General features: G+C 47.7%; 1 protein-coding gene across 1 annotated transcript; it reads left to right on the forward strand.

Annotated features, from left to right (window-relative positions):
• Positions 1–1506: 1506 nt before the first annotated feature.
• Positions 1507–24171, forward strand: LOC311240844 (uncharacterized protein). The gene is made up of 4 exons (XM_084329438.1): positions 1507–1582; positions 5042–5380; positions 14704–14822; positions 23730–24171. Exons 1-4 carry the CDS (start codon positions 1522–1524, stop codon positions 23814–23816), a joined length of 606 nt encoding a protein of 201 aa, XP_084185564.1. The 5' UTR covers positions 1507–1521; the 3' UTR covers positions 23817–24171.
• The last annotated feature ends 2263 nt before the right edge of the window (positions 24172–26434 follow it).

The raw sequence follows: 26434 nt of genomic DNA on the forward strand, positions 1-26434 counted from the left end.
GTCCCACCAAGACTGTCTGTCAATCACTAGAGAGAGCTGTCCCACCAAGACTGTCTGTCCACCTCTAGAGGGAGCTGTCCCACCAAGACTGTCTGTCCACCACTAGAGAGAGCTGTCCCACCAAGACTGTCTGTCCATCACTAGAGGGAACTGTCCCACCAAGACTGTCTGTCCACCACTAGAGAGAGCTGTCCCACCAAGACTGTCTGTCCATCACTAGAGGGAACTGTCCCACCAAGACTGTGTGTCCATCACTAGAGAGAGCTGTCCCACCAAGACTGTCTGTCCATCACTAGAGGGAACTGTCCCACCAAGACTGTCTGTCCATCACTAGAGGGAGCTGCCCTGCCAAGACTGTCTGTCCAGCACTAGAGGGAATTGTCCCACCAAGACTGTCTGTCCATCACTAGAGGGAGCTGCCCTGTCAAGACTGTCTGTCCACCACTAGAGGGAGCTGCCCTGCCAAGACTGTCTGTCCACCACTAGAGGGAGCTGCCCTGCCAAGACCGTCTGTCCACCACTAGAGGGAGCTGCCCTGCCAAGACTGTGTGCTTCAGGCTTGCTTTGCACTGTACTTCTGACTTGTTTACAGTGCGGACAGTGTGGTCTGACACAGTTCCTCTGGTCTAGCCACCCTGTTCATTCTAAGTGTTGGCTGAGGTGAGGAGGAGTGCAGAGCTGCATTGCCTTGATTAAATAAAGTTCTCAAACAAAACTACAGAGATGTTGTCTTTTCTCTGCTGCCTCGGGCCTATAGAAGTGATCTTGATCCTGTTAGATCTGCTTCTTAACACTCAGTTTCACTATCAGTGCCACTGCCAATGCCTTCCAGAAAACATGTTTTGTTAGCACAGGTTGATTTGAGGCTGTCTCTTTTTTATAAATAAATGGACATTACTCTCTCTTCACACACTGACAGTAGTAGACCATCAATGTTTGTATGTAGGCCTACATACTGTATGTCCTTGAAGGGTTTGACTTGTAATACACTTTTGGACATTTTCTTGACCCATCATAACTCCAAATACAGTCCTGCTTTACAACCAATGCTTACAAACGTTTCATATTTAAACAAAGCTTAAATTATCCATTGTATATTGTCATTAGTCCCTTGTATCAAATCATTTAATTTGAGAATACAAATATTCTACAAAACTGGTGGGGCTATACACTTGTTTATTTTAGTTTTGAGGATTGGGCCTTTAATTGTCAGAATACTTGTTATGACATACATGACCTTTTTTCAGTTTGAACTTTGTTTTTCTAGATTGATTGATTGATTGATTGATTGATTGATTGATTGATTGATTGATTGGTTGGTAGGTTGATCAATCTGACCCCCCCCCCCCACAAACTGAACTGAACATCAAACAGCATACGTCACATCTTGTCATCCTGGCCTGCTAGCGGCAGGTCTGTATGTTTCTGTTATTGGCTGAGACAGCGAACGCGTTGACAGTAAATATGGTTCATGTTTCCTGTTTTAGTAAGAAGGTTCTGTGAAGCAACAGCGCCAGCATCATGTCTGTTACCTGCTTAACCCTGATAACCTTCCTCTCCTGCACAGCCCTGGCCAGGCAAGGTACGTGGGGAAATAACATGTGGTTGTCTGTAAAATAACACGGAATCTTAATTTATTCCGGAGCTCGATTCTTAAAGCTGCAGTAGGCAACTTCAGAGAAATTAGCAAGAGTGAGTTTACCTGCCCAGCAGAAATAGAGCAAGCTCTGCAACACTTTTCAAGCCCATGCACGCGCAACAAAGGTTATCCACAGACTCCCAAAGGCACCAGCAACCTTTTGAATTTGTTATCCGATGTGAACCCGCAAACACAATTTGGCACGCCAATTGATTGGTTATTAATGCAGGGAGCTGATGTTTTAGGCCAATCAGATGTGTTTGGCCTGTCGAGTGGTGTAAAACTAAGACCACCAGCGAGTTCCTCGTCAAAAAGTACACACAAAATGTGCAAAACCACCTGCCGATCAGAGGCTGGGAATTTTCTTTATATTTTTTCTTTTTTTCTTTTTAAGAAATCAACTTAAAGCTACTGGTGTCTCTGGGAGTCTGTAGGAAACCGTGCATGGCTTGACAAGTGATGCAGAGCTTGCTCTATTTCTGCTGGGCAGGTAAACTCACTCTTGCTAATTTCTCCAAAGTTGCCTACTGCAACTTTAAAGGGGAACACCACCCAAATGAGGAATTCAAATATTTTATTTCCATTGTCTGGGGAATTTCAATCAATATTTGTGAGCATGAGCTTCTCTCTCTCTCTCTCTCTCTCTCTCTCTCTCTCTCTCTCTCTCTCTCTCTCTCTCTCTCTCTCTCTCTCTCTCTCTGACCTGGTGGACCCACAACCCACAAAACAATAGAGCCATAACAATTAATGTAAGAATACTTAAAACAGATGTTACCTTTATCTCAATTACAAGCAATTTAAACAGCATAATATGGTTAATTTACTTCAGTTAGATCACATTTATCAATATTTTTTATCAATAAATATCAGTATTTGCTTTTTTTTTTATACGTTGTGATGTATGTATCCATTATAACGAAGGTTATCCTATAACCCTAGTTATATGATTACTGGCATAGCGTCTTGCTTCGCCTATTAGACTATGCTCGCGCCTATGGACCTAAGACCCTTTTTCATGCACCTTACATCTACCTAGCCACGCCCACTTCCGTTAGTATATAACCCGGTGAAGTGGCCATGCTCACCCTTCCGAGCCTTAATTTCACGGGAAAAACAGCCACGGGTCCTCAGGGCCGAAAAAGCAAGACGCTTTGCCAGTAATCAAGTTCAAGTTCAAGTTCAAGTTTCTTTATTAGTTGTCATACAGAAGTACAGAATACTTTTATACAAAATGCTTCTTTCTGGTACGCTCCAGAGACTATGTGCTAGGCAAAAATAGTATAAGTATAAAATAAGTATAACAAGTATAAAATAGAAGTCAAGTACGTAGACAAAAGTGTTCAGTATATACATATATACAATGCTCAATGTAGAGTAGAAGTAACTGAGTTACCATACAATATATACTATACAATGCAAAGCAGAAATGGGATGAGGTACAATTTAGGTACAATTTACAGTAAGGTGTAATGAGGTATGGGTTGTAGTGCAAATTCTTTACCAATAAATATAAAGTGTGTTTAGGTGTTCTAAAGTTATATGATAACCTTCGTTATATTTCATACTGGCTTCGCGTCTTGCTTCGCCTATTGGACTAATGGGCGGAAAGCAAACGTGTAGCCCCGATAAATGTACCCCCTGAGGTCCCCTCAAGACCACCAAAAGTGGGGAGGGTCCTAGCCCCACACTCGTCCTAACGAGGAGCCTAAGGATAGAACTCTGACACTGCGTAATAGGGCACAGTTTCCCTAAAATGCACAAACGTGAGTAGACCGTGCCTAAAACCCACAGTCTACATCACCACACATCCCTGCTAACACACTAGTAGCAGGATGCAGAAGAGGTCCCAGCACTAAGGACCGCATGAGAGACAGAGCTCTCAATCATGTCCATGAGATAAAACCTGACAAAAGGACCCGGTGAGGACCACGAAGCCGCAGCGCAGATGTCCTCCACCAAGACCCCTCTAAGCAGGGCAGCAGAGGCCGCCACACCATGGGTGAAATGTGCTCTGATGCCTGCGGGGGGAACCTGTCCAACCAAGGTGTAACAAAGGGCGATGCCCTCGCACAACCAATGTGACAGACATTGTTTTGACAGTGCCTTACCTTTGTTAGGGCCACCATAACAAACAAATAGTTGACTGGTAGCCCTGAGGTCCTGTGTGCGCTTAAGATTGCAAGCGCACGAATAGGACACAACAGGTGAAGGCTCTTTTCCACCTCACCTGCGTGAGGGGGAGGGTGGAAAGCCTTTAGCACAATATCCCTGGAGCAATAAGATCTCCGGATATTCTTTGACACAAAGGCTGGATTGGGCCTCAGAGTAACACTGCTATTATCCCCCTGTATAGACAGGCACTCTGGTTGAACCGAAAGAGCACATAACTCACCCACACTTTTAGCAGAGGTGACGGCCAGGAGAAATGCAGTCTTAAAAGACAGCTGATTCAACGGTGCACGCTCAAGAGGTTCAAAAGGGGCACCCAAAAGTGTAACTAAGGATGTTAGTTGCCGCGGCCAGGTTCTGGGCGATCAGCCCAGGGGGTGAGCAATCATGGCCACTTCACCGGCTTATATACTGACGGAAGTGGGCGTGGCTAGGTAGATGTAAAGGTGCATGAAAAAAGGTCTTTCAACATGCGCCATAGGCGTGAGCATAGTCCAATAGGCGAAGCAAGATGCGAAGCCAGTATGAAATCTAACCAAGCCAATCAATTTCAGGTAAAAATTATTATAATAATTATATAATTTCTCTTTTAGTAAACATTGAAAACGGGTCTCACAGGCCCAAATACCACGCAAGGGTTAAATACGAGTCCTTAAAACCTTTTCATACAAGGCTGTTGATAAATGTGTTCTCCAAGCTAATTAAAACATGTGTTAAAGGTGCTATAGATACAACTTTTATGTAGAGTAATCATAAATTCTAGAAGATATTTTGCAGGTCCAAAATGAATGTTGTTGTTTACATGTTGCAGGCATGTATGCCCTCCCTACTTCCCATTTCTCCATGTGGAATGTGCCTGATTGGATCAATTAAATGCTGGTGCTTTAGTGTGACATCTAGTGGCTGAATGTTATCTAGAGACCACCTTTAAAATGTTTTGTTACATACAAAAAATGAGCCTGCCCAGTACATAGGAAAGCGTATTGACTGTAAAGGAATCCTTTGTCTAAATGTATCTTTAATAACTGTATGCCCACTAATACTAGCTGTCTGTCTGTCTGTCTGTCTGTCTGTCTGTCTGTCTGTCTGTCTGTCTGTCTGTCTGTCTGTCTGTCTGTCTGTCTGTCTGTCTGTCTCTCTCTCTCTCTCTCTCTCTCTCTCTCTCTCTCTCTCTCTCTCTCTCTCTCTCTCTCTCTCTCTCTCTCTCTCTCTCTCTCTCTCTGCCCACTACAGAGAACGGAGGACCTGTATGGAAGAGCGATGGAGGATCCGTCATCATTCACTGCAGCACCTCCCTACCAAACCCTATTTCTGTCAGTTTGCAATGGCGCCTCCACGAAGAGACCCAAATATTCTTCACCAGCTCTCTAACAAGCAGAGAGACCATAAAAAGTACATTTCAGCACAGACTTCAAGCACAAGGAAAGTTCCCCAAGTTTGACATTACCATCACAGACTTGACAGTCAAAGACACAGGGGCATACTGGTGCATGTACACAACAAGCCTGGACAAGAAGAACTATACAACCGTGAAAAAAGAGGGCAACGGGTCTCTTCTGTTGGTTGTGAAAGGTGAGTGAGGATAAGTACGCTGTGGTGTTCCACAAGGAAGCATACTAGGACCGCTACTGTTCCTAATTTATGCAAATGACATGTCGTCAGCTTGTGACTGCAACTTGTTCCTGTTTGCGGACGACTCAGCCCTGCTGGTCTCTGACAAGAACAAGTTACAGGTTGAAAAAACCCTCAGCTCGGAACTAGGCAGAATCTGCATATGGCTCGCTGATAACAAACTATCATTACACATGGGCAAAACAGAGTCCATTCTCTTCGGTTCAAATAACAAACTCAGCAAGACCGACGGCTTCTCAGTTACAGTGGGTGACAATATTGTCACAAGTAAAGATGAAATTACCTACCTGGGTTCCATCCTAGAGGCTAATCTCTCCTGTGACAAAATGGCATCCAATGTAATAAAAAAAGTCAACCAACGAACTCGATTCTTGTACCGGATCTCCTCTCTGGTAAACAAGAACACCCTGAAGACTCTGGCAGGAGCACTCATTCAGGGGTACTACGACTATGCTTGCACTTCATGGTACCAAAGCACCTCAAAGGCGCTAAAAACAAAATTACAAACATCTCAAAACAAACTGGTCAGACTACTGCTTGACCTTACTCCTAGAACCCACCTCACCCCTGCCCACTTCGACAACCTAGGATGGCTTAGAGTAGACGACAGAGTACAACAACTTGCAATGGGCCTGGTCTACAAGATACACTACACGACCAAGGTACCCATGTACATGTCAAAATACTTCCCAAAGGTCAGTGAATACCACGATCACAACACCAGAGGGAGCTCCACAAATCATGTTAAACCCAGATTCGGCTCAAATAAGGGACTAAACACGTTTCGCAATTATGCCACATCAATGTGGAACGCCCTACCCAAAGCTGTAAAGGAATGTGTGGATCACTACCCACTTTCAAAACCTCTCTCAAGGGACACCTACGGGAGACTGCAATTCAACACTGGCCCCTGTAAATATCCTAACCCAACCCCCTCCAATGTACAGTCATTTACCTAGTATGGTTTTGTCAATAGTTCAATGTACAATTGTGTTTGTTTGTACAGTGTCTCCTCCCCCCCCCCCTCAATGTACAGTGTTACTTGTTTATACAGTGTGCCCCCCGCCCCCCCCCCCCCCCAACCACCTCCAATGTAAATTACCCAGTATGGTTGTCAATATCCCAATGTACCCAACCCCCCCCCACCCAACCTCCTCCAATGTACAGTTTCTACGTCAAATGTATATACTCCCTTTTCTTGACTCCTTCTGTATCACAAACAGTACTGTATTTGCAAATCTGGTATGTCATAAATGTATAGATGTAGCAGTACTGACTATCTGTATGTCATGTATGTCATATATGTCTATATGAATTGAAAATGGGGGACCCTGATGGAAACAAAACAAACGTCTTTCTCAGGTCTGCATCCCCTTAACAATTGTATGTATTGAGCCGTACTGTATTGTACCCATTCTGCAATCTGTTAAATAAAGTTTTCATTCATTCATTCATTCATACGGTCTAGATATGGTGAGGTGTTACTAGTAATGGAATGGCAACGAACGGAGGCAAGCAGACATATCCAATCATCAGTTTGGTGGAAATACATGAATTGACCATATTTATATGGCGGCCATTTTGCTCTTAGGTGGGAAAAGGACGGAAAGGAATCCCAACCTGAAGAGCAAAGATGAACCACTGTGGGAATTGCGGTCAATGCACACCTGGCTTAATTTTCTTTATAAAAAATGGAACTTGGTTTGTCGCTATACTCAGTAATTGTTCATTTGTAAGCTACTTCTGTTTTGTTTTTAGCTCCTTATTGTCAGACTATTTACGGGCCATGGTATTCCTCATTATAGGGGGGAAATAACATGTGGTTGTCTATGAAATAACAAGGAATCTTAATTTATTCCGGAGCTCGATTCTTAGCTGCAGTAGGCAACTTCAGATAAATTAGCAAGAGTTAGTTGACCTGCCCTATGTTGGAGATGAAGTAATTTGAGCATCATACTGTTGCTCTTGTTGTAAGCTACTCTGGATAAGAGTGTAGACCTGCCAAAGGCCTAATAGGTCAATGTAATGGTAAAAATAAATAATCAGTGCTATTGACATCTGTACATTTTCGATTTGGGAGTTAATATTGTTAATAACGAATGATCCAGTGGAGTCTCTGCATGCTGGGCCTGAGTTCTCACACCAATTCAAGGGAGCCAAGAGCTAATATATATTATCAATATTACTTACACACATTCACACCAGAAGCCTGCCCAATACAACATCAGTCTTCTCCTGTTGGCCGCTGAGAGGGGTTGAGGAAGTGCCTTGCTCAACAGCACTTCAGCGGCAGCCTCTGAGGCAGGGTGTTATGGTTTGTAACCGACCTCAAACGCAACGGCACAGACAGGAAGTTCAGAGTTAGCCAAATGCTAGGGCGTATTTATTTACAGAGTCAAAAGAAGGATAAAGTACAATAATCAAACAAACGGGGAGACTGCCTTCGGCAGAGTCATCTGCCGCTCTGCAGAATCCTCCTGGTGATAGTGGTGGGGAATGGGCATGTGACGTTGTAGCGGCTCTGCAGATACTCCCAGCAGATAGTGGTGGGGAATTGGCATGTGACGTTGTAGCGGCTCTGCAGATACTCCCAGCTTTCACTCAAGGTGGAAAACGGAGAGAGAGAGAGATATCAGCAACAGTCCAACGAAACACAGAGGCAGTGTGGTTCCCTCCTCCCTAGCTGGGTCCAGAACCAATTGACAGTGACAGTCCTCAGTGTTCCCCACAACACACAATTCAGCCGAGTTAGTGCAACAAAACGAAGTTTTCAGTGTCTCTTCTAAGACACACAATCAGAATAATCCAGAGGGGTTTGGTTCCACTCACCCAAGCGCAACGCGTAAAGCGGGCAAAAACGAGGCGCAGCTCCAAACGGGGAACAAGGTTCTCCACAGCGGTTCTCCACAGAAAGGGCCTGGAGAGAAAGTAGACCAGGAACAGCAACGGGGAAAAGCAGGCAAATGCAGTTGTATTCCAGAACGACCCGACAACGATAGAAGGAAGGTCCTGGTATATAAAGCCCTCTGGGGCGCTAATCACAAACTATGACAGCTGCGTGATGAAAGTGGCAATCGTTCAAAAAGCGTATGGCGGGGAATGCACCAATCAGCACCATACCTCAGGAGAGCGTGTGGCGGGGAGCCAACCAAACCTCACACAGGGCAGGGAGCTCTTCATTCACTTCTCTTTCCTGCCAGTCCAGGAATCAAACTGGTGAACCTCTGGTCACAAGCCCACTTCTTTAACCTTATGTTTTAGGATACCGCTGCTGCCCCTCCCCTATTATTATTGAAAATAATACTATTAGCAATAGTTGAAAAGAAAACAGCTGGTAAATTCACTTCAGGGCTATGGGCCAAGGAAGAGAGGGACTTGTGTTAGCTTGTTCTCTGACAATTAGACTAATGGTAGTTATGAGAACCTTGTTAGTTTGTTCTCTAGATTAAATTAGACTAATGGTATTTATAAGAACCTTGTTGATTTTTTCTCTAGATTAAATTAGACTGATGGTAGTTATAAGAACCTTGTTGGTTTGTTCTCTAGGTTAAATTAAATCTTACTTGTCCTTTCGAACAAGTTATGTTTTTGTAGGTTTTTATTGATTTTTGCTATCGGGCAGTCCGGTAGAGAGAGAGAGAGAGAGAGAGGAGGAATGGGAGATAGACCGGGGAAGACATTCGGCAAAGATCACCGGGTCCAGGAGTCAAACCCGGGTCGGCCGTGTTGCACCGTAGTGCTGTATGCGGTGCGCCACTCGGGCGCCCTCTCTAGGTTAACCCTTATGTGGTGTTAGGGTCTCCAGCGACCCGTTTCAAGGTTATAATATGTAATAACTACCATGTAGTTGATTTTATTAGAACAAAACTATGTTTCACCATCTGAAGGTATCTGCAGAAAAAAAGGTACGACTGTGGTGTTAGGGTCATTCTTTACCCGGCAAGGTAAAACTATACTATAAAAATACTAAATATAAATAAATAAAATAATAATCAATAATATACTAAACTTTTTATCAGAAGTTATATTCTAATATAATATTATAACTAATGGTAGTTATAATAATCTTGTTGGTTTGTTCTCTAGGTTAAATTAGACTAATGGTAGTTATAACAACCTTATTGGTTTGTTCTCTCTAGGTTTGTTATGGTTTGACACCGACCCCAAACGCTAACGACACAAGAGAGTAGGATTCAGAGTTGCCAAATACGAGGGCTTGTTTATTTGATAATAAGAATAAGTGAAACAGGGAAAGCAGGTCAACAAGAACAGGTACAATGAACAAGGGGCAAAGTTCTGCTGCTCTGCAGCTTCTCCCGGAAGGGTAGTCTTGGGAAGCAGGAGCAGACCTCTGTACCGCTCTGCAGACTCTCACGGCGGACCTCTCAGATGTTGTGCAAGACCGAGAGAGGGAGAGAGGGAACGGGTCAGAGACAGAGCAGACTTGAAACGAGCTGGAGGACAGGGTGTTATATTCTTCGTGTTAAACAACACAGTGATGTGCAATATTCCAAAAACAGCCCAAGTGAATATCTTCATGTAAACACACAGTGAGCAAAAAATCCAAACACCGTCCAAAAGTGAAATACTATCTTCGTGTAAACACACAGTGAGCAAAAATCCAAACACAGTCCAAATGTGAAACAATCTCTTCGTGTAAATACACAGTGAGCAAAAATCCAAACACAGTCCAAATGTGAAATAATATCTTCGTGTAAATACACAGTGGGAGGTGGAAGATCCCAAAAATATTATTCCATAAAGGAAAGAGCAAAAACGATAATGGCTGGGTGAGTGACTGTCTGACAAAAAGGTGGTAGACTTCAGTGTAAAGGTTACACACGAAAATCGGAAATAGGTCAAGACAGTCAATCTAGAAAAACTCACCCAGACGAGCTGCGTAAAGGAACAGGAACAACAGTGGAGGCGAGCGCGCGCCACGGAGCAGGTATCCAAGCGAAGGCTTCTAGGAATTCCTGGAGAATAGCACAGTGAAACAGAAGCAACGGGGAAAAACATCCAGCGACAAATCAAGACGAACCAACAACTTAGGGTGGGGAAAACGGGGTATAAATAATGAGGGATCGATTGATTGAAAAGCAGTGACAGCTGGGGAATGTGATTGAAAAGCGTGGGGAAGTGAGAGAACCAATCAGCGACGTCTCAGATGACGTCAGCGGGGAGAAACGTGTGAACGAGGGAATTGAAATACTTGACAGAAAAAATGAATGAAAACAAAGCGAGGGTGGTTAAAGGAACAGAACGAGTGAGAGCGCAAGGACAGAAACCTCACAGTACCCCCCCCTCCACGGGAGCCACCTGGCGACCAGGCCGACCCGGCCCGTCAGGATGGGCTCGATGGAAGTCAGTGACCATCCACCAACACGGGAGGCGCCGGATCAGGAGCTGGAGGCAAAAGGGGACTGAGGGAGACGGGCTTAACCCGGGAGACATGGAACACGGGGCGGATGTGCATGGATGCAGGAAGCTTCAGGCGCAGGGCCGCCGGACCGAGTACCTTCAGGACCTCGAAAGGTCCGACGAAACGGGGTTTGAGCCTCCTGGCCGAGGACCGTAGCGGGAGGTCCCTTGCGGAGAGCCACACCCTCTGCCCAGGGCGGTAAGTCGGCGCAGGAACCCGGCGCCGGTCGGCACCACGACAGGCGCGCTCAGACGTCTGGAGCAGCGGACCAATCATCACAGTACTTCAAGAAGCCCGTGGTGGGGAAAGAGCCAAACCTTACAGCACCCGGCGACCCACACGGCCCCGGCCTGCCCGGACGGGACCCAAGGAAGCCGGCGATCAGGGGCACTGGAGAGGGGGACAAAGACAGAGGCCCGGAGAGGGGGACCGGAGACGTGGACAGAGGACCGGCGAGGGAGGCCGGAGACGGGGACTGGGACCCGACAGCGGAGGCCGGGCACAGGGGCAGAGAACCGGCGAGGGAGGCCGGAGACGAGGACTGGGACCCGGTGAGGGGGCTGGACGGCACCCGAAGACACCGGGCACGACAGGAGGGGCTCCACCCCCTGATGGCACCGGAGGACCAGGCGATGTGGGGCTCGTGCAGCGCGAGCCAGGGCCTGCCCAGGACCACAGGGACAAGAGGAGAGCTGGTGACGAAAAACTGGAGCCTCTCAACGTGGTCACCAGCAACGGTGAGAAGGACTGGACAGGTGCGTTGAGTGACGTCAGCCAGGCGGCGATGATCCATTGCGAAGACCTCCAAGGGCCTCTCGAGGTCCTCAAGCGGAATGCCGGCCCGGGTGGCAAACCCAACGTCCATGAAACTCCCCTCAGCACCAGAGTCCATGAGTGCACCCACCGTCGCCCGCTGGTCCGCCCAGGTTAGGGTGACGTCCGCCAGACGGTTGGGTGGTGCACGGGTGGGTATGGACGAGAGGTCCGGAGGCGACTCACCAGCGGGCCTCCGGGGCGGGGGACAGGAAAGACGGCTCACCAGGATCTCCCGGGGTCTTGGCGAGCCTGGTCCTCTTGGCCGGGCACGGCAATTGGAGACACGGTGTCCATCCCGGCCACAGTAGAGGCAACGGCCGGAGATGAGCCTGGACTCCCGCTCGGCCGGGCTAAGGCGGTTGCGTCCCAGCTGCATGGGTTCCTCCTTGGTCACGGCTCGGGAGGGAACAAACCCATCAGTCACGGAGGGGGCAGGACGGACAGCACTGTAGAGGCGGCCGCTGGGAAAGGGAGCCCCTGAGCGGCGGTCGACGGCACAGTCGTAAGGCCGGCGAGGCGGAAAGACCTGAGCCCTGGACTCCCTGAACACCCCCTCGGGGTCGTAGTACTCGGGGGGTACGTCTGGGGTAAAGAAAACCTCCTCGAGGTCGTGGTCCTCGGGGGGTACGTCTGGGGTACCGAAATCCTCCTCGAGGTCGTGGTCCTCGGGGGGTGCGTCTGGGGGTCCCCGTCGGGTTCTCTCACGTCTTCTCTCCTGGAGGCGTCCGTCGACGCGGATGGCGAGGCTGAACAGGTCCTCGAGGGAACCAGGTTCCTCCTGGGTCGCGAGCTGGTCCCTGACTGCGTCACAGAGCCCCCTCATGAAGGTTAGGCGAAGAGCAGGTTCGTTCCATCCACTCTCCACCGCCGCCAGTCGAAACTCCATGACATAGTCCGTCACCCTGCCGCTCCCCTGTCGGAAGGTCCCCAACCGGGCTCCAGGGTCCAGACCTCGGGCTGGATGGTGGAACACTCTGCGGAGCTCCGCCACGAAGTCTGGGTAGGAGAACAAAAAATCTGCCTCCATTGCCCAGGAGGAAGTGACCCACTGGGCAGCATGGCCTGAAAGTAGGTTGGTTATATAAGCCACTTGGGACCCACGAGCAGAAAAACGGCTTGGTTGATGACGGAAAACCAACTCACATTGCATGATGAATGTGGCACACTCCTCGGGATTACCGTCGAACAGCCGTGGGACGGAGAGAAGGGGTTCCCGAGATGCGAGATCTGCTGGGGCTGCGGGGAATGTTCCTGAAGGGTGTGAGAGGTGAAAGGCATTAACGGTGTCGCCCAGCGAGTGAAGCTGAGCGAGAATGTCGGACTGTTGTCCCGCCAAAGCGGCCATTGAACCTTGAACAAGCAGGACCTGCTCTCGGAGTCCCTGTACAGCAGCTGCAGCCGCATCCAGCTGTAGGGCGTGTTCCTTGGCTGACTCTAACTGGACTGCCGCTGCTGTGCTGACTCTCTTGCGGGCGCAGACTGCGCAGGCCAGTACGAACCCCTTGACGTCGTTCCTCATGGTGGGCCACCAGAATCGACGAGCCAGGAGGGAGAACGTGCGATGAACGCCCGGGTGGCAGGCGAACCGGCTGGTATGGCCCCACTGGAGGACCCGGGACCGGACTGAGTTGGGGACAAAGAGACGGTTAACAGGTACATTGCCTGGAGCGCGATGGAAGCGTAGGGCACGCCTTACCACCCCCTCGATGCCCAAGGTGACTACTCTCTCTGTGTCGGCTGGGGTCGTCATTGGTTGGTTCGTAATGTTATGGTTTGACACCGACCCCAAACGCTAACGACACAAGAGAGTAGGATTCAGAGTTGCCAAATACGAGGGCTTGTTTATTTGATAATAAGAATAAGTGAAACAGGGAAAGCAGGTCAACAAGAACAGGTACAATGAACAAGGGGCAAAGTTCTGCTGCTCTGCAGCTTCTCCCGGAAGGGTAGTCTTGGGAAGCAGGAGCAGACCTCTGTACCGCTCTGCAGACTCTCACGGCGGACCTCTCAGATGTTGTGCAAGACCGAGAGAGGGAGAGAGGGAACGGGTCAGAGACAGAGCAGACTTGAAACGAGCTGGAGGACAGGGTGTTATATTCTTCGTGTTAAACAACACAGTGATGTGCAATATTCCAAAAACAGCCCAAGTGAATATCTTCATGTAAACACACAGTGAGCAAAAAATCCAAACACCGTCCAAAAGTGAAATACTATCTTCGTGTAAACACACAGTGAGCAAAAATCCAAACACAGTCCAAATGTGAAACAATCTCTTCGTGTAAATACACAGTGAGCAAAAATCCAAACACAGTCCAAATGTGAAATAATATCTTCGTGTAAATACACAGTGGGAGGTGGAAGATCCCAAAAATATTATTCCATAAAGGAAAGAGCAAAAACGATAATGGCTGGGTGAGTGACTGTCTGACAAAAAGGTGGTAGACTTCAGTGTAAAGGTTACACACGAAAATCGGAAATAGGTCAAGACAGTCAATCTAGAAAAACTCACCCAGACGAGCTGCGTAAAGGAACAGGAACAACAGTGGAGGCGAGCGCGCGCCACGGAGCAGGTATCCAAGCGAAGGCTTCTAGGAATTCCTGGAGAATAGCACAGTGAAACAGAAGCAACGGGGAAAAACATCCAGCGACAAATCAAGACGAACCAACAACTTAGGGTGGGGAAAACGGGGTATAAATAATGAGGGATCGATTGATTGAAAAGCAGTGACAGCTGGGGAATGTGATTGAAAAGCGTGGGGAAGTGAGAGAACCAATCAGCGACGTCTCAGATGACGTCAGCGGGGAGAAACGTGTGAACGAGGGAATTGAAATACTTGACAGAAAAAATGAATGAAAACAAAGCGAGGGTGGTTAAAGGAACAGAACGAGTGAGAGCGCAAGGACAGAAACCTCACAAGGTTAAATTAGACTAATGGTAGTTATAATAACCTTGTTGGTTTGTTCTCTGTGTTAAATTAGACTAGTGTGTAGTAATAATAATAGCCTGTGTCTCTGCTCTCTCTAGGTGGAGAGGACAGGTGTGAGAGCTCTCCACTGATGGAAAAGCCTGTACTGTTGGTCCTGATGTGTTCTATTCCTGTCTTCTTCCTCCTCTTCTTCTTCCTAATTTTCTGGATCCTTAAGGTAGGTGCACCTCTGTATGTGTGTATTTCAGTGTATGTGTGTGTCTGTGCGTGTGCTCGTGCGTGTGCACGATGTGTGTGACTTGTGATTCGTCTATGTGTTATTCAGTATTTAGCTGTGACTCTGTGACCCTCGGGGGCGTCGATGTTCTCTTGTCACAACTCTGTCAACATGCTACTTCGGCGAATAGGGTTTTTAGGAAGTTCTGAGTTCAAATTGCTCGTGGGGCCTCCCCCCTCCCCTGCAGATTCCAGCTCGGCCCACTCATCCTGTGATTGTGCAACATGATAAATCCTCCCCATGCCTCCGCGTCACAGTCAGGGGTTTTATTTTGTGATCATTTTGACTGAACTATGCTGTTTATCTCAGCTGTATGAGGTGCTGAACCACAACTTGTTATCCTCTGACACTGAGTCTGAGTCGGATATGTATATGCACCGTTCTTTATGTTAAACAGCAAGTCAATTGAAATAAAATACATGCATACAAGGTTTAATCTAAAGGAACTGTGTGTACCCACACTGTTATCTTCATATTTATTTGAATAATTTCAATTGACTTTGTCTGTATCTGCTCTGTACCTTGTCCTTGTCACAGTGTCCTAATTTAAAACAACCCAAAGACATTTTTAAATGTAGAAGGTTATAAGGATATATATTATATTAAACACGGCACACCATGAAACCTATATTTTTTGTACGAATTTCAAAGGGGTCTCAAAATCTAAATTGGGTTCTCAATTTCTGTCATCACTGTCAAATACCTCTATAATCTAGAATAAATCAGGAAATTACATGGACAGATATAGGGGAGAACGGGGATAGTTATCACACTTTTTACTCTAGTGTGAATTGCTCATCATCAAAACTTTCAATAGTCATTCCTACATTAAATTGAAGCTTAATGTGAGGTTCGCCTCTTCCCTGGACCTTTAATTCCTGTTCCCTGGACCTTTAATTCCCTGTCTCCTCACCTCTCCAGCCCCCACCCTCGCGTTCTTTTACTCTCGTCTGCTCTTCAGCAGCCCACACCCTTGGACTACCTGTCATTATGTGTTTGATTGGTCCGTGCCGAACACACACTTCTAGTCAAGTATCAATTACCATCACGCACCTGATGTGTGTTCTAATTAGCGCCCCAGTGGGCTTTAAATACCTGGATCTTCCCCCCAGTCCTTGTCGGGTCGTTCCGTATCATATCTCTATCTGCAAACTCCTACGGGAGATTCTCTATCTGTAAGCTCCTACGGGAGATTCCCTATCTGTCTGTATGCTGTTTCATCTCCGGCGTGAGACGAGGTGCAAGCCTTCGCCACCTGTCGCCGTTTGCCTGGAGTGGGACACAGTACTGCGCTCTCTAATTCTCTACGGGAGGTATTCCAGTGTTCCACTCCAGACCCCGCGCCAGATGCGCTCTCCGAACCGGCGCGCTCTCCAAGCAGACGCGCACCACTCCAGACCCCGCGCCAGATGCGCTCTCCGAACCGGCGCGTTCTCCAAGCAGACGCGCACCACTCCAGACCCCGTGCCAGATGCGCTCTCCGAACCGGCGCGTTCTCCAAGCAGACGCGCACCACTCCAGACCCCGCGCCAGATGCGCTCTCCGAACCGGCGCGTTCTCCAAGCAGACGCGCACCACTCCAGACTCCGCGCTGATGCGCTCCTACAGCAGACGCGCTCCTTCAGCAGACGCGCTCCACTCCAGACGCGCATCGCTCTCTAATTCTCTACGGGAGGATGCGTCTCTCCGAGCCGGCGCGCTCTCCTCCAGACGTCTAGCCTGCGCGCTCCTACTCCATCCCTGTAAGCAGCTCTGACCCTCGCCCTGTCCAAGGCCTTAACCCTGTTCTCTCGGTCCCTGTCTCCAGCCCGCCTCCGCGGGCCTCTGTCCCTGTACCCCTCTCCTGTGCCCCTGTTCCTGCCCTGTCCTTTGCCCTGGCCCTGTCCTTTAGCCTTAGCCCCTTAGCCTGCTCGCCTCTTAAAGGCACAGTGCCTATTTTCCCTAGTTCTTGTTTTTCCAGTATTTTGTGTTCCCCCTTAAAGGCACAGTGCCTATTTTCCCTAGTTCTTGTTTTCCAGTATTTTGTGTTCTCCCTTAAAGGGACAGTGCCGCTTTTCTGTTGTATTCAATAAATGCCCAGTTCTTGGCTTACTCTCATACCTGTCTTGTGTTGTGCGATTGGGGTCGGTTACAAACCATAACAGTACGACCCGACCAGTCGACGACCCCAGCCAGCACAGACAGTGTATGTTGAGTTTGTCCTTTGTTAGCTCCCCTGTTAGCTTCCCTGTTAGCTCCCCTGTTAGCCTGTTAGCTCCCCTGTTAGCTTCCCTGTTAGCTCCCCTGTTAGCCTGTTGACTCCCCTGTAGCTTCCTTGTTAGCCTCGTTAGCTCCCCTGCAGCTTGCTAGGCCTCTACTACCAGCATGGCCCCAGTCTGCTAGCTTAGCCCCGGCTGCTAGCACAGCCTCTATGTTAATGCAGCCTTGCAGCTAGCATAGGCCCTGTAGCTAGCCATGCCCAGGCAGCTAACCCGGTCCCTCTGCATGGCCTCCACTTTTTGTGTAGCCTTCCCACTGCTAGGACTGCCCCTTCAGCTAGCAAGGTCAGTTTTCCCCACTGCTAGGACTGCCCCTTCAGCTAGCAAGGTCAGTTTCTCCCACTGCTAGGACTGCCCCTTCAGCTAGCAAGGTCAGTTTTCCCCACTGCTAGGACTGCCCCTTCAGCTAGCAAGGTCAGTTTCTCCCACTGCTAGGACTGCCCCTTCAGCTAGCAAGGTCAGTTTTCCCCACTGCTAGGACTGCCCCTTCAGCTAGCAAGGTCAGTTTTCTCCCACTGCTAGGACTGCCCCTTCAGCTAGCAAGGTCAGTTTTCCCACTGCTAGGACTGCCCCTTCAGCTAGCAAGGTCAGTTTTCTCCCACTGCTAGGACTGCCCCTTCAGCTAGCAAGGTCAGTTTTCTCCCACTGCTAGGACTGCCCCTTCAGCTAGCAAGGTCAGTTTCCCCACAGCTAGGACTGTCCTTCCAGCTAGCTTGTTCTCTTATGCTGGTCCAGCCTTGTCTGCTAGCCTAGCTCCGGCAGCTAGCGCAGCCTCTATGTTAATGTAGCATTACAGCTAGCATAGGCCCTGTAGCTATCAGTGCCCTGGCAGTTACCCCTCAGCTCCTCTAGTTACCCCTCAGCTACCATAGTTACCCCTCAGCTACCCTAGTTACCCCTCAGCTACCATAGTTACCCCTCAGCTACCCTAGTTACCCCTCAGCTACCATAGTTACCCCTCAGCTACCCTAGTTTACCCCTCAGCTACCCTAGTTGCCCCTCTGCTACCCTGTCCCTTGCTAGCCCCACTTTTGTTGTAGCTTCCCCTGCTAGCATGGCCCAGTACTTTTTGTTTGTTGCCTTGTTATGTCCCCTGCCACTCTGTCTGTATTTTTGGGTCGCCCGGTGGCTCCCGTGGAGGGGGGAGTACTGTGAGGTTCGCCTCTTCCCTGGACCTTTAATTCCTGTTCCCTGGACCTTTAATTCCCTGTCTCCTCACCTCTCCAGCCCCCACCCTCACGTTCTTTTACTCTCGTCTGCTCTTCAGCAGCCCACACCCTTGGACTACCTGTCATTATGTGTTTGATTGGTCCGTGCCGAACACACACTTCTAGTCAAGTATCAATTACCATCACGCACCTGATGTGTGTTCTAATTAGCGCCCCAGTGGGCTTTAAATACCTGGATCTTCCCCCCAGTCCTTGTCGGGTCGTTCCGTATCATATCTCTATCTGCAAACTCCTACGGGAGATTCTCTATCTGTAAGCTCCTACGGGAGATTCCCTATCTGTCTGTATGCTGTTTCATCTCCGGCGTGAGACGAGGTGCAAGCCTTCGCCACCTGTCGCCGTTTGCCTGGAGTGGGACACAGTACTGCGCTCTCTAATTCTCTACGGGAGGTATTCCAGTGTTCCACTCCAGACCCCGCGCCAGATGCGCTCTCCGAACCGGCGCGTTCTCCAAGCAGACGCGCACCACTCCAGACCCCGCGCCAGATGCGCTCTCCGAACCGGCGCGTTCTCCAAGCAGACACGCACCACTCCAGACCCCGCGCCAGATGCGCTCTCCGAACCGGCGCGTTCTCCAAGCAGACGCGCACCACTCCAGACCCCGCGCCAGATGCGCTCTCCGAACCGGCGCGTTCTCCAAGCAGACGCGCACCACTCCAGACTCCGCGCTGATGCGCTCCTACAGCAGACGCGCTCCTTCAGCAGACGCGCTCCACTCCAGACGCGCATCGCTCTCTAATTCTCTACGGGAGGATGCGTCTCTCCTCCAGACGTCTAGCCTGCGCGCTCCTACTCCATCCCTGTAAGCAGCTCTGACCCTCGCCCTGTCCAAGGCCTTAACCCTGTTCTCTCGGTCCCTGTCTCCAGCCCGCCTCTGCGGGCCTCTGTCCCTGTACCCCTCTCCTGTGCCCCTGTTCCTGCCCTGTCCTTTGCCCTGGCCCTGTCCTTTAGCCTTAGCCCCTTAGCCTGCTCGCCTCTTAAAGGCACAGTGCCTATTTTCCCTAGTTCTTGTTTTTCCAGTATTTTGTGTTCCCCCTTAAAGGCACAGTGCCTATTTTCCCTAGTTCTTGTTTTCCAGTATTTTGTGTTCTCCCTTAAAGGGACAGTGCCGCTTTTCTGTTGTATTCAATAAATGCCCAGTTCTTGGCTTACTCTCATACCTGTCTTGTGTTGTGCGATTGGGGTCGGTTACAAACCATAACAGTACGACCCGACCAGTCGACGACCCCAGCCAGCACAGACAGTGTATGTTGAGTTTGTCCTTTGTTAGCTCCCCTGTTAGCTTCCCTGTTAGCTCCCCTGTTAGCCTGTTAGCTCCCCTGTTAGCTTCCCTGTTAGCTCCCCTGTTAGCCTGTTGACTCCCCTGTAGCTTCCTTGTTAGCCTCGTTAGCTCCCCTGCAGCTTGCTAGGCCTCTACTACCAGCATGGCCCCAGTCTGCTAGCTTAGCCCCGGCTGCTAGCACAGCCTCTATGTTAATGCAGCCTTGCAGCTAGCATAGGCCCTGTAGCTAGCCATGCCCAGGCAGCTAACCCGGTCCCTCTGCATGGCCTCCACTTTTTGTGTAGCCTTCCCACTGCTAGGACTGCCCCTTCAGCTAGCAAGGTCAGTTTTCCCCACTGCTAGGACTGCCCCTTCAGCTAGCAAGGTCAGTTTCTCCCACTGCTAGGACTGCCCCTTCAGCTAGCAAGGTCAGTTTTCCCCACTGCTAGGACTGCCCCTTCAGCTAGCAAGGTCAGTTTCTCCCACTGCTAGGACTGCCCCTTCAGCTAGCAAGGTCAGTTTTCCCCACTGCTAGGACTGCCCCTTCAGCTAGCAAGGTCAGTTTTCTCCCACTGCTAGGACTGCCCCTTCAGCTAGCAAGGTCAGTTTTCCCACTGCTAGGACTGCCCCTTCAGCTAGCAAGGTCAGTTTTCTCCCACTGCTAGGACTGCCCCTTCAGCTAGCAAGGTCAGTTTTCTCCCACTGCTAGGACTGCCCCTTCAGCTAGCAAGGTCAGTTTCCCCACAGCTAGGACTGTCCTTCCAGCTAGCTTGTTCTCTTATGCTGGTCCAGCCTTGTCTGCTAGCCTAGCTCCGGCAGCTAGCGCAGCCTCTATGTTAATGTAGCATTACAGCTAGCATAGGCCCTGTAGCTATCAGTGCCCTGGCAGTTACCCCTCAGCTCCTCTAGTTACCCCTCAGCTACCATAGTTACCCCTCAGCTACCCTAGTTACCCCTCAGCTACCATAGTTACCCCTCAGCTACCCTAGTTACCCCTCAGCTACCATAGTTACCCCTCAGCTACCCTAGTTTACCCCTCAGCTACCCTAGTTGCCCCTCTGCTACCCTGTCCCTTGCTAGCCCCACTTTTGTTGTAGCTTCCCCTGCTAGCATGGCCCAGTACTTTTTGTTTGTTGCCTTGTTATGTCCCCTGCCACTCTGTCTGTATTTTTGGGTCGCCCGGTGGCTCCCGTGGAGGGGGGAGTACTGTGAGGTTCGCCTCTTCCCTGGACCTTTAATTCCTGTTCCCTGGACCTTTAATTCCCTGTCTCCTCACCTCTCCAGCCCCCACCCTCACGTTCTTTTACTCTCGTCTGCTCTTCAGCAGCCCACACCCTTGGACTACCTGTCATTATGTGTTTGATTGGTCCGTGCCGAACACACACTTCTAGTCAAGTATCAATTACCATCACGCACCTGATGTGTGTTCTAATTAGCGCCCCAGTGGGCTTTAAATACCTGGATCTTCCCCCCAGTCCTTGTCGGGTCGTTCCGTATCATATCTCTATCTGCAAACTCCTACGGGAGATTCTCTATCTGTAAGCTCCTACGGGAGATTCCCTATCTGTCTGTATGCTGTTTCATCTCCGGCGTGAGACGAGGTGCAAGCCTTCGCCACCTGTCGCCGTTTGCCTGGAGTGGGACACAGTACTGCGCTCTCTAATTCTCTACGGGAGGTATTCCAGTGTTCCACTCCAGACCCCGCGCCAGATGCGCTCTCCGAACCGGCGCGTTCTCCAAGCAGACGCGCACCACTCCAGACCCCGCGCCAGATGCGCTCTCCGAACCGGCGCGTTCTCCAAGCAGACACGCACCACTCCAGACCCCGCGCCAGATGCGCTCTCCGAACCGGCGCGTTCTCCAAGCAGACGCGCACCACTCCAGACCCCGCGCCAGATGCGCTCTCCGAACCGGCGCGTTCTCCAAGCAGACGCGCACCACTCCAGACTCCGCGCTGATGCGCTCCTACAGCAGACGCGCTCCTTCAGCAGACGCGCTCCACTCCAGACGCGCATCGCTCTCTAATTCTCTACGGGAGGATGCGTCTCTCCTCCAGACGTCTAGCCTGCGCGCTCCTACTCCATCCCTGTAAGCAGCTCTGACCCTCGCCCTGTCCAAGGCCTTAACCCTGTTCTCTCGGTCCCTGTCTCCAGCCCGCCTCTGCGGGCCTCTGTCCCTGTACCCCTCTCCTGTGCCCCTGTTCCTGCCCTGTCCTTTGCCCTGGCCCTGTCCTTTAGCCTTAGCCCCTTAGCCTGCTCGCCTCTTAAAGGCACAGTGCCTATTTTCCCTAGTTCTTGTTTTTCCAGTATTTTGTGTTCCCCCTTAAAGGCACAGTGCCTATTTTCCCTAGTTCTTGTTTTCCAGTATTTTGTGTTCTCCCTTAAAGGGACAGTGCCGCTTTTCTGTTGTATTCAATAAATGCCCAGTTCTTGGCTTACTCTCATACCTGTCTTGTGTTGTGCGATTGGGGTCGGTTACAAACCATAACACTTAAGATGTTGGCTTGAAATGTGTATCCCTCTCATTTTCCAATGTATTGTAACAAAGAGTTAATCACCTATCAAAGACACTCTGACACATTGTGACAACCAACCCCATCATGGGGATGGTTGTCACACACTATGGGGTTGGTTGTCACCATGTGTTTTAATGGGAAAATCTTAAAAAGAAGACAAGAAGGCAGAATTAAATTTGAAAGTTTAATTTCATTGACAAGTTGACAAATACATAACTTAATGCAATCATCTGGACTCTTACATATCTCGATGTGATTTATCAAGAAATATCTACAGCAAGAATTTTGGGTCTCAATGAATCCAAAATGACATTGTGGTTAGAAGTGGTGGAGAGAATAAAAGCTAGCATATAATGGTAGTGTCTGGTTAGAAACAAGTTATAATGGTTGGATTATCCAATGGGGGGTCCGGGAGGGGGGGGGGGGGGGGGGGGTTCGAGCTGGAGCATATGTATGTAGGTTTTTAGATAACAGGTATTAGGGGTATATCCTGTATAAGACATTTGACTAAATGGTAATTTCATTGGATATGCACTGTGAATTAATGCTTGTATATCTTATCGTGTGTTGTCATGTTTGTTTATATGTCTGTTTAAAAAATAATAAAAAAATATATATAAAAAAAAAATAACTTAATGCATCTTAACATGAACATAAACAGGAAACACATCTTTAGGCCATCCTATATAACAAAATAAGAACACAATAAATCGGCCTAACAATAATAGCCTACACAACATGTGACAACCAACCCCAAATAAAATGTGACGACCAACCAACTGGAATGTCTTGATAGCATCAAGGCTAACAGCCATCTAACATAGTTAGCTAGCTAACAACAATCTAAACTATAGCTATCCCTTCACACTTTTTAAGGGTAATAATTGTTTCATTATAAACCAATTGTGTAAAAGCCTAGAAGAAAAATACTGAGGAGCGGAATATTTACAAATGGACATAAAAAACACAAAAAGTCCTCTCACCACAAATTCAGCTGTTTCACTCCAAAGATGACAATGTAGGTGAACTCTGACCCCAATTCTGGACATTTAAATACCAAAGTATGGGAGACAGGACCCTCTGGTGTTGAAATATAATGAATGTGACAACCTACCCGTGTGACAACGTCCCCTGTTCTCCCCTATCCCTGAGGAGCCATTTTGGTGCTCATGGTGATTACAACAATACCATACATGGTCTGGAAGGTTTTATGTTTTCTGATATTTTAAATAAACAATATTGATATTACGGCATTCACAGATTTAACAACACTCCATTATAGCAAGAATTATAAAAAAATCTCCAATAGTCCAGGACTAGTTTTGCCTAAATTGTGTGAATTGGTGAATAATTGATCTAATCCTAATATATGTAATTGAAATCTGTAAAAATAAATCTATAATATTTACACATAAATTCTAAAGGTTTACAGATAACAAAATCTTTTCTTATATGCTTTGTGAACATACATTCATTCATACAGTACATACATTCCTCATTCATTCTTAGGTTTTTCATCATTGTCTGTGCCCCATATAATGTCACCGGTAAATCTAAAGATAGTGACATGTTGTTGTGGTTTAGGTCAAGGCCAGGCGGGCCAGCATGAGGCCCAGTCATCCCAGGACTAACGCTATCTACGAGGACATGCGAGCCACCCTGAGACGATGAGGACCCGGCCAGGGTACAATTTGATGTAGCAAGTTGCGACTTAGCATGTTCTCTGTTCTACGGGTATCCTGTCAGGGGTTGTGTGTGTGTGTGTGTGTGTGTGTGTGTGTGTGTGTGTGTGTGTGTGTGTGTGTGTGTGTAGCCCCATTGGTGTAAACTCACTCCTAAATTGAAATCCACCTGCTTCGCTATCTGAATTGGATGCTTTTCAGGTGGCAGACCGATAAGAGAGAGAGATTACAGATACAGCTTCTGTCAGACCTTTTAAGGGCATATAACCACGCCCCTTTTAGTTCGATTGATTGTAACCACGCCCCCTTTGAGATGATTTATGACCCCCTAAGTCCCGCCCCCTTCTCTGATTGGTCGATGGTTCAAGGAGGCGGGACATCCGGTTTCGAGTGGAGGGACATCCGGTTTAGGAGGGGAGGGACATCTGGTTACGGAAGGGGAGGGGTTATAAGGGCGGGGACATCCGGTTTCAGATTTTTTTTATTTTATTTTCAGATTAAACATTTCAGAATAAACATTTAACAATATGTATTTGTGTATTCCAAGGTTTTCAGATTAAACATTTAAGAATATGTATTTGTGTATCTTAAGAATATAGTTTCACAATAAGTATTCCAAAAGTCTTAAGAATAAGTGTGTGTGTGTGTGTGTGTGTGTGTGTGTGTGTGTGGTTTAAGAATATGTATTTGTGTATTCCAAAGTCTTAAGAATAAAGTTTCAGAATAAATTTAAGAATAAGTATCTATCTTCAGAAATGTATGTGTGGGGGTATATTTTTAAGCAAAAATACAATATGTATATCTTCAGAATAAGTGTGTGTTTTCTTCAGAATGAAGTTTCAGAATAAAATACAATTTGTGTATTCCAATTGCCAAATGTAAAATACAATGTATTATTCTTCAGAAATGTTCAATAGCTGTTCTGTCAGTATGCTGTTTGTGAGTAGAAAGAAAATGTGTGTGTGTGTGTAGAATGAATGCCCCCTGCTGTGTGTGTCTTCACTCCGTTGGCTGAAATGACGCTCTGGAGGTTCACTGCAGTTCTGAAACTGTCACGATTCTGAAAGTGACACCCCCCTGTGTTGTCATAGAAAGGAGGGAGTATGAAGATAGCGAATGGGTGGATGGCCCCAAGGAGTAGTATGAAGATAGCGAATGGGAGGGCTTGAAAGTACTTGATACAGCTTCTGTCACAGGGGACCCGATTTATGACAGGGTATGAGTTCTCCTTTTCTGTAAAAAAAAAACTCACAGCATCCAAAGGTGTGGCTGCGTGATTATCTGTTTGGCCAGTGGTGATTAGAGCTGTGAAAAAGGCCTAATTCAAATGTTTTTTCAGAAACGGCACATTACTATCAGTGTTGGTACATGCAGTTAGGGGGAATATTTTTAAGAAAAATACAATGTCACAATCTTTAGACAAAAGTGTATAGGTTCAGAAAATACAAATGTATTCCCTTAGTGATCTTTGGGTGTCAAAGTGAACCATTTCATTAGCCTGCAGGGGTCTAGGGTTTGAATGTATCGTTAATACGGTCCGGTGAATAGATTATTTTAAATAGGTTGCATTACAGTGGTATAAAAGTTAAAGATATGATAGTTTAGAGTTGTGCTGAAAATATCTGTCTTTGAGGATCTGTGTGTATGAGAGGTGTGAATAAGGCCCACTTAGGTGTTAAAACACCCCATGCTGGTGTGACGTTTAGGTGACATGCAAACTCAGAGTAAAACTTACAGGCAACATTCAAATACAAATGGTTTATATCTTTGTAACATGAAAGTTAGTGTACAACATTATACTCATAGCATATTTTTAGTTCACACAATGGAAGGGGTCACATGAACACAATTTAAAACAGGTACTAGAATTAACGGATCAGATCCCAAATCCACTGTAACCTCAAGCCTACTCACAAAGGCTATGGTTAATAAAACGTTCTATTATTCTAACCTATATGGGCACTTGTACAATGGACATTCAATTCCATCCATTTAATTCACACAACATATATATCTGAGTTAGGGGGCTAGGGGTTAACATTTATGAATGTAGCATAAAATCATTAGAATTGTTATCGTGTAGCAATAATGCACAAATTAGATTCAAGAGAACATGCAAATTATTTATTAATTTCAGATTATTTGACTTGTTCCAAGACCAGATGACATTTGAAGGAAATTCAAGATATTATATGAGATGTTTTTAAAAGGGGGAAGGAACTCATTTACTAGATTGAGTCAGACCGGGGTCTGAAGGTGTCCAGGGCTAGGGGTGTCTGTCTGCTGACAGTTTGGGACACAATGCTTACAGAGATAGCTGTATTTCTTATTTCGTAAAACTAATACAATGTTGACTGGAAAATGAGTCTTTGACGAGGTTAAGAGAATACATGCCATAGAAAGACTTTAGTCTTGTTTACATCAGAGTCACCCATTTTCAATTCATCAGGGCCTATATGGCATACATGACATACAGATAGACATTAATGCTACATCCATACGTTTAGGACATACCAGATTGCAGATACAGCACTGATTGTGATAACTTGTAAGGGTGTGTCTGTCTAAGCTGCTTTAACTGTTTCAATAGGGTATTTCATACGTCTT

This window comes from Notolepis coatsorum, assembly GCF_963971535.1.
Source record: "Notolepis coatsorum genome assembly, chromosome: 14".
NCBI classification, from domain to species: domain Eukaryota; kingdom Metazoa; phylum Chordata; class Actinopteri; order Aulopiformes; family Paralepididae; genus Notolepis; species Notolepis coatsorum.